The sequence below is a fragment of the Scyliorhinus canicula genome, chromosome 13 (genome assembly GCF_902713615.1).
Source record: "Scyliorhinus canicula chromosome 13, sScyCan1.1, whole genome shotgun sequence".
Lineage (NCBI taxonomy): Eukaryota > Metazoa > Chordata > Chondrichthyes > Carcharhiniformes > Scyliorhinidae > Scyliorhinus > Scyliorhinus canicula.
In genome coordinates, this window is record NC_052158.1 from 90796626 (window position 1) to 90813308 (window position 16683).

Genomic DNA, 16683 nt, shown 5'->3' on the forward strand with positions numbered 1-16683 from the left:
GAAGACTGCATCTGGCCCAGTGGACAGTGGACCACCTGTGCCAAGGGATGCAAGAGTTGGCACCACCTGGACGGGGGAGGCACCCATTGCCTGTGGCCCTGAAAGTTACTGTCGCTCTGAACTACTACGCCAGCAGCTTGTTTCAGGACTGCATGGGTGACCTGTGCGGCATTTTCCAGTCAGCAGTGCACAAGTGTAGAAGGAAGGTTCACAGATGTGCTATTTGCAAGAGCCCACATGTACATCAACTTGGACCAGGACCAGGCAAGCCAGGATGCCAGGCCATGGGCTTCTTCAACAAGCAAGCAGGCCCCAGGTGCAGAGTGGCAATGACTGCACGCACGTGGAATGCTTCCCTGGTGGAATGAAATGCTATTTTCGAACTGTGAGGGTTACCTCAATGTCCAGCTCGTCTGTGACCATGCAATACACATCCTCCAGGTGTGTTCCTGTTTCCCGAGAAGTGTCCATTAGAATGAAGTAGAATGGCACACTTAAGCTGCTACTTCATTCTCCGAGGTCAGGGGTCCTTGTGCGTTTCGCCACCGCTTGAATCTTTGGACAGACTCTCACAAGTTTTCAGCTGATGGAATCCTCATAACTAGAGAATGCTGGTAGATGTGAAAGGCCTGAGCGTTTATGTGGGGAGGATCCTTCCATGGATGGGGATTGAGAGAATGGGGCTGGCAGGCTTATGCCAGGAGCATTATTGCTTCATCAGTGTGAGAGGTGGTAGAGACATTGAGCTGCCACTCTCACCCATCATACAGTGAAGCGCCAATATTGCGTCGGGGGGTTGTGGAGCATGGTGGCATGACATGACAGCGTGGGTGATCAAAGTGATTTTTAATGCTAACTAATTATTACAACAGTGCCTTTTCTCTAATAAGTTTGCCCGTGCTAACTAGGTGCCTATAGTTTCTTAGTCTTTCTCACCCTCCGCGATGTCTGGGTGCATCCCCAGGATCCTCAGCTGAGGTTGAGGCAGCCTCCATGTGCTTTTGTCCGAGATGCCCTTGGCGGGCATCCCCTGCTTTCAGGCTGCACGGGTGCTGCAGTGCTTCTCTCCTCAATGTGTAGGGCTGGATGTGTGTTGCTCACAGGGAAGGGTTTTCATATGGTCTGTTGAGTGGAGGGTACAGTGCTGTGCTCCTGCCGATCCTCTTCCCTTCTAATACCTGGGGGGCTCCTGGGCTTCTCCTTGGGATAGAGGGGCAACTGGAGTCAGATCCAGAAGCTCCACTGTCCTCTGGGTTTCCACTGGTGCCGGGATCATGCAGTTGAAGCATTGCACCATGGAGCTCAATCGCTCAGCCATGGAGGTCATGAGCTGAAACATGGTACGGACATCCCGCACCATGGCCTATACGTCCTGCGCCAAGGTCTCCCCTATGGATGCAATTCTCGCAGTGTTGGCCTCATTGCGTTGGAGTGACAGCACAATCTCGTCAGACAGAATGTGATAGGATTCCTCCAGTCCACCTTGCAGTCCGAGGAGGGATATCCCTTCCTGAAGTGCGTGACTCTGACTTTTCAGTTCCAGCAGTTCTGGGATGCCCGTACCCAGGGCCACGTAATCGACCTGGGACTCAGCAAACTACAGGACTCTGGGATCCCTCCAAGTGCCGGATCCAAGTATTGTTCATGCATTCACATTCTGTGGATCATCAGGTAAGAGATGCTCACCCGGTCGGGGGACATTGGCAGCGCCCCCCGAGCGATTATCCGGCCCGCGATGGGCTAAGTGGCTGCCCGTTTTCGGCCGGTCCTGCCGGAGTATATTACAACAGGTACTTACCGGCGGGACCTGGCTGCACGGACGGCCTCCGGGGTCCTCAGGGGGGCACAGGGGGATCTGGCCCCGGGGGGGGTTCCCCCATGGTGGCCTGGCCCGCGATCGGAGCCCACCGATCTGCGTGGGGGCACTCTATTTCTCTGCGTGGGCTGGTGTACCGGTCCGCAATGGCTGGCGCATAGATGAATCCCCCCCTGTGCATGCGCTGGAATGACACCACCACACGCTGACGCTCGCGTGCATGCCCCAACTCGAGCCGGCCGGCGGAGGCCCCTCGGCGCCGGTTGGCGTGGCGCCAAGCCCCTTGCACACCAGCCAGCGCGCCGCAAACCACTCCGCCGCCGGCCTAGCCCCTGAAGGTGCGGAGGATTCTGCCACGCCACTCCTTTGGTTCACACCACTCCTTTGCACTGGAGTTGCTCACCCCGCTGATTCGCGCAGAATCCCGCCCATGGTTTCAACATGCATTCTGACAGAGGTAGACTTAGGACCTGTCTCCCCACCCACCCCCTGAGAGTGAAAGGCATTGGAAAACCAATACTGGCAAAAACAAAGCCAGGAAAATAGCTCAGGATAAAGCATCAGCAGCCAAGGATTTCTGTGCGAGCAAAGCACTCATGAATGAATAAATTAATTTCAGTTCTGTTCGCAGTTCTTTAAGGTGAGCGAGGTAATAACAGAGTCAGAACTTTACATTCTCCAAACTTTCCTTCCTCTCCCCTGGGAAATGCAAAGCCGCAAACCCTCAAACAAACCTGAAATGTGCTTTTTAAAGCATCAACATGTGGAGGCATCTGCACTATTGATGCATCATAAATAGACTAATTTACCTTTCCTGCATATCTGTCATCAAAGGAATGCTTGGCCATCAGATTTTTAAGGACAGCAATGGCCAGATGTCGAATATCTTGATCTTCCTGAAGTGCAAATCCAACTTCACGGAGCAACAACCCAATGAGAAAATGATTACGACAAAATTCATTTGTCAAGGTATATTCTGGCTGTAATCCTGTAGCACAAATAAAAACAAAATCATTAGTCCCAAGTTTCTTCACAGAGGTGTGAGGAAGAAAACTAGATTATGTTGAATTGATAATGAGACATGATGTGGAGATGCCAGCATTGGACTGGGGTGGGCACAGTAAGAAGTCTTACAACACCAGGCTAAAGTCCAACAGGTTTGTCCCGATTCACGAGCTTTCAGATGCGCAGTTCCTTCCTCAGGTGAATGAAGAGGTGGGTTCCACTAACACATATATGGACAAATTCAATGATGAAAGATGATACTTTGAATGCGAGTCTAGTAAAGACTTAGTTTGGTTAAAAGAAGATTTGGAGGAGGATCATAATGAAGGAGAGAATTTAAGGTGAAAAGGCTGCATGGTTTAATGAAGAAATTGCAAAAACTGGGCCAAAGCAGCTGAAGGCACAGTCATAAATGAAGAAATGTTGAGGGGATGCACAGCAGAAATCTTATCAAGAGAGAGCTTAATGAGGTGTTTCAAAGATAAACTGATTCAGAGACTGCTGGAATATTTCTGTTTTTACAGGAGCTTCATATTTGACATGGGTCCCAGGAATGAACCACAGAGGCCCATGCTAATTATCCCATTTGTTTACGCCGTTCCTCCAGAGTCCCACATTTCTGCCAAAGTTATAACAAACATATGGTGAGTAATCAGGGATCGTCCTTGACATATTGGGCTAGATTCTCCGCCACGCCAAACCACTTTTCAGCCTCGAACCGCCGGCGGGATTTTCCGTTATGTCGGCCGGTCAAAGGGGTTTCCCATTGTGGGGGCAGCCCCACGCCGTCAGGAAACACCAGGCGCCGGCAAAATGGAGAATCACGCCGGCAGAGAATCCCGCCCATTGTCTCCATCTTTAGTATATCAAAATGCTGTGTGAATGAAATGAAATGAAATGAAAATCGCTTATTGTCACGAGTAGGCTTCAATGAAGTTACTGTGAAAAGCCCCTAGTTGCCACATTCCGGCGCCTGTCCAGGGAGGCTGGTACGGGAATCGAACCGTGCTGCTGGCCTGCTTGGTCTGCTTTAAAAGCCAGCGATTTAGCCGAGTGAGCTAAATTTTGTGCAAAAGAAATAAAAGCTCACCTGAAGAAGCACGAATACATGATTGCAATTAACATATACAAATGGTAAGGCAAGGTACGTTCAGGGTTAAGGCCAATGGCGGAAACAGCAACTTTTCAGTGCTGATGACAGAAGAGCTAGAACTTCAAGGGACAATGGCTGCTTACAGGTGGAGGATCTTTCAAGAAAAGAGCTTCCTTTTTTTTTAAAGTACACATGAACAAGACAAAGAAAAGTTCTCTCATTTATTCTTTCCCCTAATAATATTACTCATTGAAGTCAAAAATGGAAGTTTCTTACGAGCAACTGAAAAGGAACGGGGAAGACTGCAAGACCTAGAGAAATGAAGCGAGAACTTAACCTTGATAACTACCACGTATACAAATGTAGCAATTAGACAACCCCCCCCCAGCAAACAAGGGCAATGGTGGTGAGATTCCACAGGTACTTCGATCAGGAGCGCATTCTACAGTGAGCCAAGCAGATACGGAGCTGTAAATGGGACAACAGTATCCTGAGGATCTACCAAGACCTGAGTGTGGAGGTGGCCAGGAGAAAAGCAGGTTTTAACCAGATCAGGTCGACCCTTTTTAAGAAAAAGGTGAAGTTTGGACTGTTGTATCCGGCCTGGGTCACGTACGAGGCACTTTTATTTCAAGTCGCCTGAGGACGCGGTCGACTTCGCGAAAAGGAAAGGACTGGTGGTGGACTGAGAACTTTTGAACTTTGCTCCAACGTTTATATATATATTTTTTTAAGTTTCTCATTTTTCATTTTGTGGATGCTGTCTGTAATGCCTTCTGTACTGATTTGGGGCCAGTTGCAGAGCTGAGTGAGTTAAGGTTTACATTTGCACTGCTGTGGGATGGAGGTGTGCTTGTTTAGATTTTGGATCTCTCATTTGATCTGTTAGTGTTTTTTTTTCTCTTCCTGTTTTTTTCTGCCAGGCAATTGTGTTGGGATTGTTTGTCATTGGAATATGTATGTATGAGCTGGGGGGAGGGAACAATAGGTAGGAGACTTTTTGGCGGCAGGAATGGGGGCCACCAAGCTAGCTGGGAGGGTTGCACATGGAAGCGTAGTGGGGGGGTGCATATTTTAGGTTTATTAAAGGGGTTGAGTTATATTGTGTTGTTTCTGCCGGGGGGGGGGGGGGGGGGGGGGGAGAAAATGTTCCGCTGACGAGAGTGGGACTTGTGCTAAGGGACAGTGAGGAGGTTGGGGGCGGGGCTGCCTGGGGGCAGGCCAGTGGAGGCACAGAGCACAGGCTGGAGGCGGGCCCAAAAAAGGGGATGGCTGATTGCCGAAGGGGGGGGGGGGGGAGGGGAGGGGAATCCCCCCCCCCGCCAACTAGGCTGATCACCTGGAATGTACAGGGGCTTATTGGGCCGGTCAAGAGGGCACGCGTGTACGCGCATCTGAGGGGACTGAAGGCAGACGTGGTAATGTTGCAGGCAACGCACCTTAGAGTAACTAACCAGATTAGACTGAGGAAAGTTGGGATCATGTCTTTCACTCGGGACTAGATTCAAAGACTAGACGTGTTGCGATCCTGTTGAATAAGCGGGTAGTGTTTGAGGCGGGCAGAATTGTCTCGGATGTGGGAGGTCGGGACATTATGGTCAGTGGGAAACTGGAGGGGTTGCAGGTGGTATTAGTAAATGTGTATGCGCCAAAATGGGATGATGTGGAGTTCATAAAGAGGATGCTGGGAAAGATACCAGACCTGGACTCGCACCCGGGGCCAGACGGGTACCCAGTGGAGTTCTATAAAATGTTCTCTGGGATATTGGGACCACTGTTGATGAGGACGTTGAATGAGGCAAGGGAGAGAGGGTGCTGCCCCCAACGATGTCACAGGCCACGATTTCGCTGGTCCTGAAGCGGGACAAGAACCCGGAGCTGTGTGGGTCCTCCAGGCCGATATTCCTGTTGAACGTGGACGCCAAACTGCTGGCCAAAATGTTGTCCTCCAGGATTGAGGATTGTGTTCCAGACATTATTGGGGAGGACCAGAGGGGGGTTGTTAAGGGAAGGCAGTTGGTGGCCAATGTAAGAAGGTAGGGAGGTGGAGGTAGTGGTCGAAATGGATGCAGAGAAGGCTTTTGATCGGGTAGAATGGGGTTATCTGTGGGAGGTATTGGGATGGTTCAGATTTGGTCGGGGCTTAATTGATTGAGTCAGGTTACTGTATCAAGCTCCTGTGGCAAGCGTACGGACGAATAGGAAAACATCAGACTACGTTAGACTGCACTATGGGACAAGACAGGGATGCCCCCTCTTCCCACTGTTGTTCGTGCTAGCTATAGAGCCGCAGGCAATTGCTCTGAGAGCTTCAAGGGGCTGGTCCGGCGGCAGGGGGTGGGTGGAGCACAGAGTCTCGCTTTATGCAGACGACCTGCATCTGTATGTATCGGACCCAATAGAGAGGATGAAAGAAACCATGAGGATTCTACAGGAATCTGGCCAGTTTTCAGGATATAAGCTAAATATGGGGAAAAGTGAAATATTTGCGGTCCAGGCGAGGGGACAGGAGAGGTGATTGGGGGAGCTGCCATTTAGATTAGTAGGCGGAAGCTTTAGGTATCTGGGCATCCAAGTGGGGCGGGAATGGGACCAGCTGCATAAATTAAATCTGGCCCGGCCAGTAGACCAAATGAAGGACGATTTTCAGCGTTGGGACACGCTTCCGTTGTCACTAGCTGGGAGGGTGCAGATGCTGAAGATAACGGTCCTCCTGAGATTCCTATTTGTATTTCAGTGTCTCATCATCTTTATTCCGGGGGGATTCAGGACAGGGTAGTTTCCAGAGGGTGGGTAGGAGAAGGGAGCATCTCTGACATTTACAAGGAACTTATGGGGTCAGAGGAGGCTCAGACTGAGCAGCTGAAGCGCAAGTGGGAGGAGAGATAAAGGATGGTCTCTGGGCGGACGTGTTGAGTAGAGTCAACACGTCCACAACATGTGCCAGGCTCAGCCTGATACAATTCAAGGTCGTTCATCGGGCTCACATGACAGTGGCCCGGATGAGCAGATTCTTTGGGGTGAAGACTCGTGTGCAAAGTGTGCGGGAGGGCCAGCGAACCATGTCCACATGTTCTGGACATGTCCAAAGCTCAGGGGATTTTGGCAGGGGTTTGCAGATGTTATCTCCACGGTGTTAAAAACAAGGGTGGCACCAAGTCCAGAGGTGGCGATTTTTGGGGTGCTGCAAGATCCGGGAATCCAGGAGGAGAAAGAAGCAGACGTTCTGGCCTTTGCTTCCCCGGTAGCCCGGAGATGGATACTATTAGCTTGGAGTGACTCAAAGCCCCCGAAGTCGGAGACCTGGCTATCGGACCTGGCTAGCTTTCTCTGATGGAGAAAATTTGCGGAAAATTAATCGTGAGCAGAAAGGGGGTGGAGGGGTTAGTTTAGCTTAGAGTAGGGGGTGAATAAAGGTGGAACCTGTAAGGGAGGGAGACAGCTTTTGCAGTATGTTTATAGATTCATGTACATTGTTTATTTTGTTGTTGGTGTAAAACCAAAAATACCTCAATAAAATGTTTATTAAAAAAAAACAAAAGTTGCACTTTATATTTTGTGTTATTTTGTAAGTAAGGTAAGCAACATCAGTCCTGGAAATATGCCACTATTCCATTCTTGGTATTGATTATGGAAGCATTTTAAGATCAGATAAAACATTAAACAAGACACAGTAAAACTCCCACAACTCAGCACCAAATATGTCTCAACTTTGGCAAAGTCCATGATTTAACTGAATGGGAACAAACTCCCATAGCGAGCAATTTAGCCATGTGTTTCCTAGCACTCGCAGTGCTATCTAAAATGGCGTCCCGATCTCTGGAGCCTATGCAAAAATGCCCCAACCACCCCAAGCCCCAACTCACATTCCTCCAAAGCCCGTGCAGGGCACCCACTGGCCTGATTGCCACTGTGTGGAAAATACCAGCTTAGCACCAGGACAGTGCCAACCTGGTGCCCCTACAGTGCCACCTGGGCACCTTGGCAGTACCAGGCTGGCACCCAAGTGGCACTGCCAGGCCCAGGCTATCACCCTGTGCAAAGAGCATGCACCTGGGGGCCTATAATCCTTGGGAGACCCCCATGAGTGCCATTCCATCTGGTCCCCGTTTCTGGTGACCAGTACTCAACGGAGCTTGCCCTAGGTCTCCGAGGCAAAGGGGATAGATTCCAATGCCTCAGATGCCTCATGAAGCTTCATATTAGTGCCTCGCTGTCTTGCTCCGATTTGCAGATATGACAAAAAAGTGATCCCGCCCACAATGGGCAGGATTCACATCGCAGATCTCGCAAGGTGTTGTGACGTGAGCTGGGACTCCTGACTTCTATCCACTTGTTGTGCTATGTCACGCTGCTTTTCGGACACAGCATGGGCATTCAATCGCGGCAAAATGTTTTTTTTCAATAATTATAATAATCTTTATTGTCCCAAGTAGGCTTACATTAACACTGCAATAAAATTACTGTGAAAATCTCCTAGTCGCCTGTTCAGGTACACAGAGGGAGAATTCAGAATGTCCAAATTTCCTAATGGCCCGTCTTTCACGGGGAAAACGTGCAGACTCCACACAAACAGTGACCCCAGCGGGGAATCGAACCTGGGACCTGGTGCTGTGAACAACAGTCCAAACTCCGTATTACCATGCCTCCCATAATTCCCACCCTGCTCATAGTTATATCTTTGCTTCATGGGAATGTTGATGATTTTTGCCAAATTAGGTACAATTCTGTATTGTGGGCTCACACAAATTAAGTACTCGATTGAAACTATAGCCTCAAACTAGGACTTAAGATATATGCAAGGCTGAATTGAGGGAGTGTTATTAATTCTGCCATAACCCCTAGGAAGGCCATGGGGAAAACCATTATTGATCTCCCTGTGGGACTTGTGGAGTACGCGCTTCCCAGGTAGGGAGCGGAGGCCAAATACTTGTGGCTCATTGTGAGCTAATATAAAAGCAAGCCCAAAACATGCGCTGATGTGGTTAATCCTCCCAGCTAGAATTGTACTGGGAGCGATACGTTGTGTTATGCACACCTTTGCAAATAGTGTAAATAAATCTATGTTTGTTTACCACCAGCCTCCTCTGAGTCACAAAAAATTCTGAATTCTTTGTAGATGGGCTAGAAGACAAGAAGGCTGGCAAATTGGTGCAGGAAAGTATCGGGAGGTATACCTGACTTCTTCCTGCCGCTATCCTATTTTTCCAATGGTGGGAACATTGGTAGACCGGCTGCCCTTCCAAATTGAGTCAGTTTAGTGATCAGTTGGGGGCCATTTCTCACCAACTGTCCAGTCAAACTTGGAGACCTTTCTTTTTCTGCATTCCATGGCCCATGGACATGGCCATTGGTTGCCCAAGCCCAATGGCATTGCCAGTTCACCAAGCTGCCTCTCTACATCGCTGGGGCCTAGCTGCCCGCCCCTACATCCCCAGACCCCACACACTCACGAGGGCACTCAGTCATCGAAGCATCCTCATCCTGCTGGTCCAACCTCAGTAATAGTCACCTCAAATAAATAATTTGGGAAGCACGGTAGCATGGTGGTTAGCATCAATGCTTCACAGCTCCAGGGTCCCAGGTTCGATTCCTGGCTGGGTCACTGTCTGTGCGGAGTCTGCACGTCCTCCCCGTGTGTGCGTGGGTTTCCTTCGGGTGCTCCGGTTTCCTCCCACAGTCCAAAGATGTGCAGGTTAGGTGGATTGGCCAGGCTAAATTTCCCTTAGTGTCCTAAATAATATAAGGTTAATGGGGGTTGTTGGGTTACGGGTATAGGGTGGATACGTGGGCTTGAGTAGGGTGATCATTGCTCGGCATAACATCGAGGGCCGAAGGGCCTGTTCTGTGCTGTACTGTTCTAATTCTAATTCTAAAATGTGGCCGCGAGCTCTTGGTGGAAGACTGTCATCAAAATGCAGCCACTTAATTGATCACCACTCAAAATACGCTTCTGCCACTGCTCACCTAAGCAGGGTTACCTCCCACTGTTGGCCCCGACAGTGTGACCTCAGTCATCTATGGTGTAAAATTCAGCTCTTCTAAAGTTCTAGCTATCTGACTAATTCTACATTTGAGCTGGAAGTGCTTGATACTCATAATACCCTTTTCACCATGGACTTTTAAATCCCACAGAAGCCTTCCATTCCATCTGTTGGAAAAATTCGAAAGCTGTACCAGGTAGATGATGGAACAGTGTTTATCCCATCTCACCTACTTCCTTTGTTCTGCTGCTCGTCCCAACCAAAAAACTATGATTCGTATATTGCTTGCAGCTGGCACCCACACGGCAGAGGAACGGCAAAACATTAACAGTTCAAACAAATCAGTCAAAATTCTTGAGACCCTGGACACTCAAAAGAATCATGGGCCCTCCCCACTGCTCCACCAACCCCTAATATAACCCCATAGCACCCTGCAGCCAAACATCATGAAAAAAAGTTAACTCACCTTCTTTTCCTGACCGATTCTTCAAGAACACCATCGGCAGGTTGAGTGGAATGAAGTGTTCATAGTTACAAATTTCACGAAGAAAGTCAAACTTGTACTCAAACAGAGTCTGAAATAAGAAAGTAATAAGCATAATTTAGTTTCTGAGGACATTTTAGTCAATAATCAGGTAAATGGGCCTGCGAGTACACACAAATTTAGTCACCATTCCATTGATCTTGTTAGCAAACATATTCTGAGGTGCTGGAGCATTATCAAATATTTTCTGTAGAATGCAGAACTTTTACATTCCATCTGTGGTTTCCTTCCTTGTATACACATAAAATATATATATAAATTAGACACCATGGGTTAAATTTGCAAGTTGTTGCCAATGTGTAAAAACAGTATTGCAAAATCACAGCTCATTAAAATGAGGTGATTTCGATAAGGGGCGGTCAAAGGACCATCTGTTTTTATGCACCGGTGATGAATTGAAAATTTACTCTAAAGTGTTCACATACAGGTAAGCTATTGAACAAATCCAAGGAATTGTCCCAAGTACATAAGACAATTAACTTCCTTTTGTCCAAGAGCAAAATAAAGCAGTTGTTGGAAATCTGAAATAATTACTGGAATTGCTGAAAATATTCATCAGGCCTGACAGCATTTGTGGAGAGTGAACAGAATTAATGCTCCACATTAATGAACTTCAATCAGCCCATCCTTTGTCATCTTATCAATCTGAAATGTAAAAACTTTCGCTTTCTCTCCACAGGTGCTGGCAGATGTGCATTTTGTGTGTTTATTTTAAACTTCCATGTGTAACTTTTAACTACTTTGTTTTTTCCTTTCTTATCTTTGCAGCATTTTATTTAAATATGTTCTTTCATTCCCTTCATTAATTATATTCTACATTTTACTACACAGGTTTAGTCTGCAGTTTCTGTTTTTCTCTTTAATCTATTGACATTTTCTCTCCATCTGTTTTGCTTCTGCTTTCTCTACCTTTCACTCTTCACAACCACCTCTCTTGAACAAATCTAGTCTAGTAGCAATCAAATGACTCTTGCTGCAGTTCGTGTGGTGGACAGTGGGAGTCCTTTAACTGATATTCCCAAATATCCTTGGTGTTTTGGATGTGAGTGCAGATCAGGCCAAGTGTTTGCAGGAATTTTCAGCTAGAAGGATGATGCAGTGCCTGCTAGAACTCACATCACCTGTCATATTAAATGCCAATGGACAGCGGCAGGCCTTCTCTGTGATTAAGGACACCAGAGGAAGAAATCCCATCCTCTGAGAGCTTCCAGCCAATCAGAGGTCAGCAGTCTGTTTGCTCGGCAGCATCACCAGGAACATAGTGGCTGCTTTTGGTATTGCAGCCACTGGGGCCCAAAATCGGCAAGAGATATATATGATGGAGGTAGTTCAAGGGGGCAGGGTGACAGCTTCAAGAGCAGGGAGTGGCTTTCAAGACCCAGTCCCAATTTTGGGCCCCCATGAGGCACCAAGTGCCTGACAACAATGATCTCCGCATCCCACCCATCCTCCTGGAGGCCTGCAACCATACCTGAAAGGGTTTGCTTTTTGGGCTTTCTGTGTGGTGAACCCCTGCCTGCTACTTAAAGGTGGAATGGGAGGGCCATCCGTAAGCTTCCCATATGGACTTGAATGGGGCAGAGACAGTAAGGTGGCGGGAACTCCACCGGCAACCTCCTGCCTGATTAAGTACCTCACATTCATCAAACGTGCCTCAGAGGAGGGTATTAAATTCCAGCCCTGGAATTCCTTACCCCACCATTTTATGAGAGCACTGGGCACAAGAATAGCAACTGTTCAATCAGAAGGCTCTCCACTGCCTACTCAGGGCAACTAGCAATGGGCAATAAGTGCTCTGGTCAGACCCCATTTGGAGTACTGTGAGCAGTTTTGGGCCCTGTATCTAAGGAAGGACGTGCTGGCCTTGGAAAGGGTCCAGAGGCGATTCACAAGAACGATCCTGGGAATGAAGAGCTCACCATATGAAAATGAAAATTGCTTATTGTCACGAGTAGGCTTCAAATAAAGTTACTGTGAAAAGCCCCTAGTCGCCACATTCCGGCGCCTGTTCGGGGAGGCTGTTACGGGAATCGAACCGTGTTGCTGGCTTGCCTTGGTCTGCTTTCAAAGCTAGCGATTAGCCCTGTGAGCTAAACAGCCCCATATGAGGAACAGTTGAGGACTCTGGGTCTGTACTCATTGGGAGTTTAGAAGGATGAAGAGGGGGGATCTTCTTTTGTATTTTCTTTTATTTCCTTTTCTTTTCATATACTTAATGATCTATTGAGCTGCTCGCAGAAAAATACTTTTCACTGTACCTCGGTACACGTGACAGTAAACAAATCCAATCCAATCGTATTGAAACTTACAGGATATTGCGAGGCCTGGATAGAGTGGACGTGGAGAGGATGTTTCCACTTGCAGGAAAAACTAGAACCAGAGGACACCATCTCAGACTAAAGGGAAGATCCTTTAAAACAGAGATGAGGAGGAATTTCTTCAGCCAGAGGATGGTGAATCTGTGGAACTCTTTGCCGCAGAAGGTTGTGGAGGCCAAATCACTGTGTCTTTAAGACAGAGGTAGATAGGTTCTTGATTAATAAGGGGATCAGGGGTTATGAGGAGAAGGAGGAGAATGGGGATGAGAAAAATATCAGCCATGATTGAATGGCAGAGCAAACTCGACCGGCTGAGTGGCCTAATTCTGCTCCTATGTCTTATGGTCTTATGCCGCAAGTTAATGGCAAATAGAATCAGGTGGACTGTAAAATGTCAGAGGATCAGACCACAAAGGTTTCCCTGGTTGGTTAAAATTAGCTTCCATATATTTCGCTTTTTGAGTCACCTGAAATAATTCATAGCACAGGTTCTAGATTAGGGGACAACTCAATGTAGTATGTGCTCAGCAATGGCTCAGCACTTCTATTTGGAGAGGTTGTGAGGAGGTGCATATAGAAAATAGACAATCACATTTACATATTATGAAATTATGTTCGAGATTATTCCGAGTTATGCTTGATTTTCCAATGTTTCATACTTGTGAAAATTACCTTTTGGTCCCCAGGATTGAAGATATTCATGTAACTACCAATTAACTTTAATATAAATCCTCTGTCCATAAAGGTGAAACATCGCTGTAAAAATCCAAAACACAATACTATGTTATTGCTGTAAATGTCAAAACAAGAGCTTTGCAGCATCTTTAAATCTAAATCTATCCATTTTAAAATTAGATTATTCATTATTATGCTAATTTTCAAAACTTATCATTCAAGTTATTTTATAATTGGCCAGTAATGAGTTCCCAAAACGTAAAATGTGGGACAAGGAAGAAATCAGAAACAGAAAACATAAAAACCGTGGAAACATTCAGCAGTTCAGGCAGCATTTGCAGAGAACAGGCAAGTTAATGTTTTGGTGTTAGAATGTGGCTGTTGGACATGGAGAGTGGTCTGAGAACTAAAAGATTCCCCCCCCCCTCCCCTCCCCCCGTGGCGTGTTTTCCGGCAGTGGAGGCGACTCACTGGTGGGATCTTCTGGTCATTCCGTGAGTTATATCATTTCTTATGTCATGTCTGTCTCGCCCACCAAGGAACCCGCCATGGGGGCAGCCTTGGCTGGGAACAGAAGATCGCTCCAGTGGGAATGGCCGGAAAATCACATCCAACATCTCTGCTCAAAGAACGGTGAAATGTAGACCAGTCAAACTGAAGTAGCAAAGGGTAAGCTTCCAGCGGCCATATTATACACAAATTAATTCTCACTTATAAAGACATTGGTTAATGAAGTACATCCAGTACAAATTATTTTAGAGATTAGTCAATCATTTGTTCAAATAAATATTTTTAATAGCTTTTTCAAAATTTCTTATACATAAATTACATATTTAACTAACATTTAACAATCCCTTCCTCAACCTGAAACCAATTAATTAATTAACTAACAACCCTCCTCCATTTTTGGAATAATAAAAATCTTTATTGTCACAAGTAGGCTTACATTAACACTGCAATGAAGTTACTGTGAAAAGCCCCCAGTCGCCACATTCCGGCGCCTGTTCGGGTACACTGAGGAAGAATTCAGAATGTCCAATTCACCTAACAAACATGTCTTTCAGGACTTGTGGGAGGAAACCGGAGCACCCGGAGGAAACCCACGCAGACACAGGGAGAACGTGCAGACTCCGCACAGACAGTGACCCAAGCCAGGAATCGAACCTGGGGCCCTGGAGCTGTGAAGCAACTGTGCTAACCACTGTGCTATTGTTTAGCTGTTGACTGAGGTTAATTTCTTTTTTTTTGTTTTAGTAAACATTTTATTGAGGTATTTTTTGCATGACAACAACAAAATAAGCAATGTACATGAATCTATAAACATAGTGCAAAAGCCGTCTCCCTGCCTTACAGGTTCCACCTTTATTAACCCCCCAGCCTAAGCTAAACTAACCCCCCCTCCTTCTGCTGACGATTAATTTTCCGCAAAGAAGTCGACGAATGGTTGCCACCTCCGGGCGAACCCGAACACTTATCCTCTCAAGGAGAACTTGATTTTCTCCAAACAGAGAAAGCTAGCCATGTCCGATAGCCAGGTCTCTGACTTCGGGGGCTTTGAGTCCCTCCAAGCTAATAGTATACATCTCCGGGCTACCAGGGAAGCAAAGGCCAGAACGTCTGCCTCTTTCTCCTCCTGGATTCCCGGGTCTTCCGACACCCAGAAAATCGCCACCTCTTGACTCAGTCCCACCCTTGTTTTTAACACCGTGGACATGACGTCTGCAAACCCCTGCCAAAATCCCCTGAGCTTCGGACATGTCCAGAACATGTCGACATGATTCGGTGGTCCTCCCGCACATTTTGCACACCTTCCACCCCAAAGAATCTGCTCATCCGGGCCGCTGTCATGTGAGCCCCGTGAACGACCTTGAATTGTATCAGGCTGAGCCTGGCACATGTTGTGGATGAGTTGACTCTACTCAATGTGTCCACCCAGAGACCATCCTCTATCTCTCCTCCCAGCTCCTCCTCCCACTTGCGCTTCAGCTCCTCAGTCTGCGTCTCCTCTGACCCCATAAGTTCCTTGTAAATGTCAGAAACGCTCCCCTCTCCTACCCACCCTCTGGAAACTACCCCTGTCCTGAATCCCCCAAGTGGTAGGAGCGGGAAGGTTGACACCTGTCTACGTAAGAAGTCCCGCACCTGCAGGTACCTGAATTTGTTTCCCCTCACCAATCCAAACATCGCCTCCAGTGCCCTCATACTCGGAAAGCTCCCCTCTATAAACATATCCCCCATCCTCTCTATCTCTGCTCTACGCCATATCCTGAAGGCCCCATCCACACTTCCCGGGGCAAAATGGTGATTATTACAGATTGGGGACCAGACCGATACTCCACCTGCTCCCACATGCCTCCTCCATTGCCCCCAGACTCTAAGGGCCGCCACCACCACTGGGCTGGTGGAGTACCGTGCCTGTGGGAACAACAGAGGCGCTGTTACCAACGCCACCAGACTGATGCCCTTGCATGAAGCCGCCTCCATACGCTCCCATGCCAATCCTCTCCCCACCACCCACTTCCTGATCATGGCTGGATGCGCCGCCCAGTAATAGTTACTAAAATTTGGCAGTGCCAGCCCGCCCTCCCCCAGACTCTGCTCAAGCATTACCCCCTTACTTGCGGGGTCTTGCCCACCCAAACAAAGCGAGTGATCACTTTGTTGACCAATTTAAAAAAGGACTGTGAAAATCGTCCTTTATTTGGTCTACTAGTCGGGCCAGATTTAAATTTATGCAGCCGATCCCATTCCCATGCCACCTGGATGCCTAGATAACTAAAGCTTCACCCTACTAATGTAGGGGGCTCCCTCACAGTTCCCCATATTTAGCATATACCCCGAAAACCAGCCAAATTCCCCTAGAATCCTCATGGTTTTTTCCATCCCCTCTATTGGGTCCGATACATACAGAAGAAGTTTGTCTGCATAAAGCGATACTTGTGCTCCACCCTACCCCCTGGACCAGCCCCTCCCAGCCCTTGAAGCTCTCAGAGCAATTGCCAACGGCTCTATAGCTAGCACGAACAACAGTGGGGAGAGGGGGCATCCCTGTCTTATCCCCCGGTGCAGTCTAAAGTAGTCCGATGTTGTCCTATTTGCCCGTACGCTTGCCACAGGAGCCTGATATAGCAACCTGACCCAGTCAATAAAGCCCCACCCAAATCCGAACCGTCCCAGTACCTCCCACAGATAATCCCATTCTACCCGATCAAAAGCCTTCTTTGCGTCCATTGCGACCATTACCTCCA

The 16683-nt window shown here is 47.7% G+C and overlaps 1 protein-coding gene across 9 annotated transcripts in view; it reads right to left on the reverse strand.

The window, feature by feature from the left end:
• The window catches only part of dock10 (dedicator of cytokinesis 10), a 409277-nt gene that overhangs the window by 82658 nt on the left and 309936 nt on the right, over window positions 1–16683 (reverse strand). For all 9 annotated transcript variants that reach the window (XM_038815256.1, XM_038815259.1, XM_038815258.1 and 6 more), the window contains 3 exons: window positions 13433–13516; window positions 10365–10473; window positions 2626–2804 (listed from right to left, as the gene is read on the reverse strand). In XM_038815256.1, coding sequence (XP_038671184.1) covers window positions 2626–2804; window positions 10365–10473; window positions 13433–13516 — 372 coding nt within the window. The remainder of the gene's footprint in view (window positions 1–2625; window positions 2805–10364; window positions 10474–13432; window positions 13517–16683) is intronic.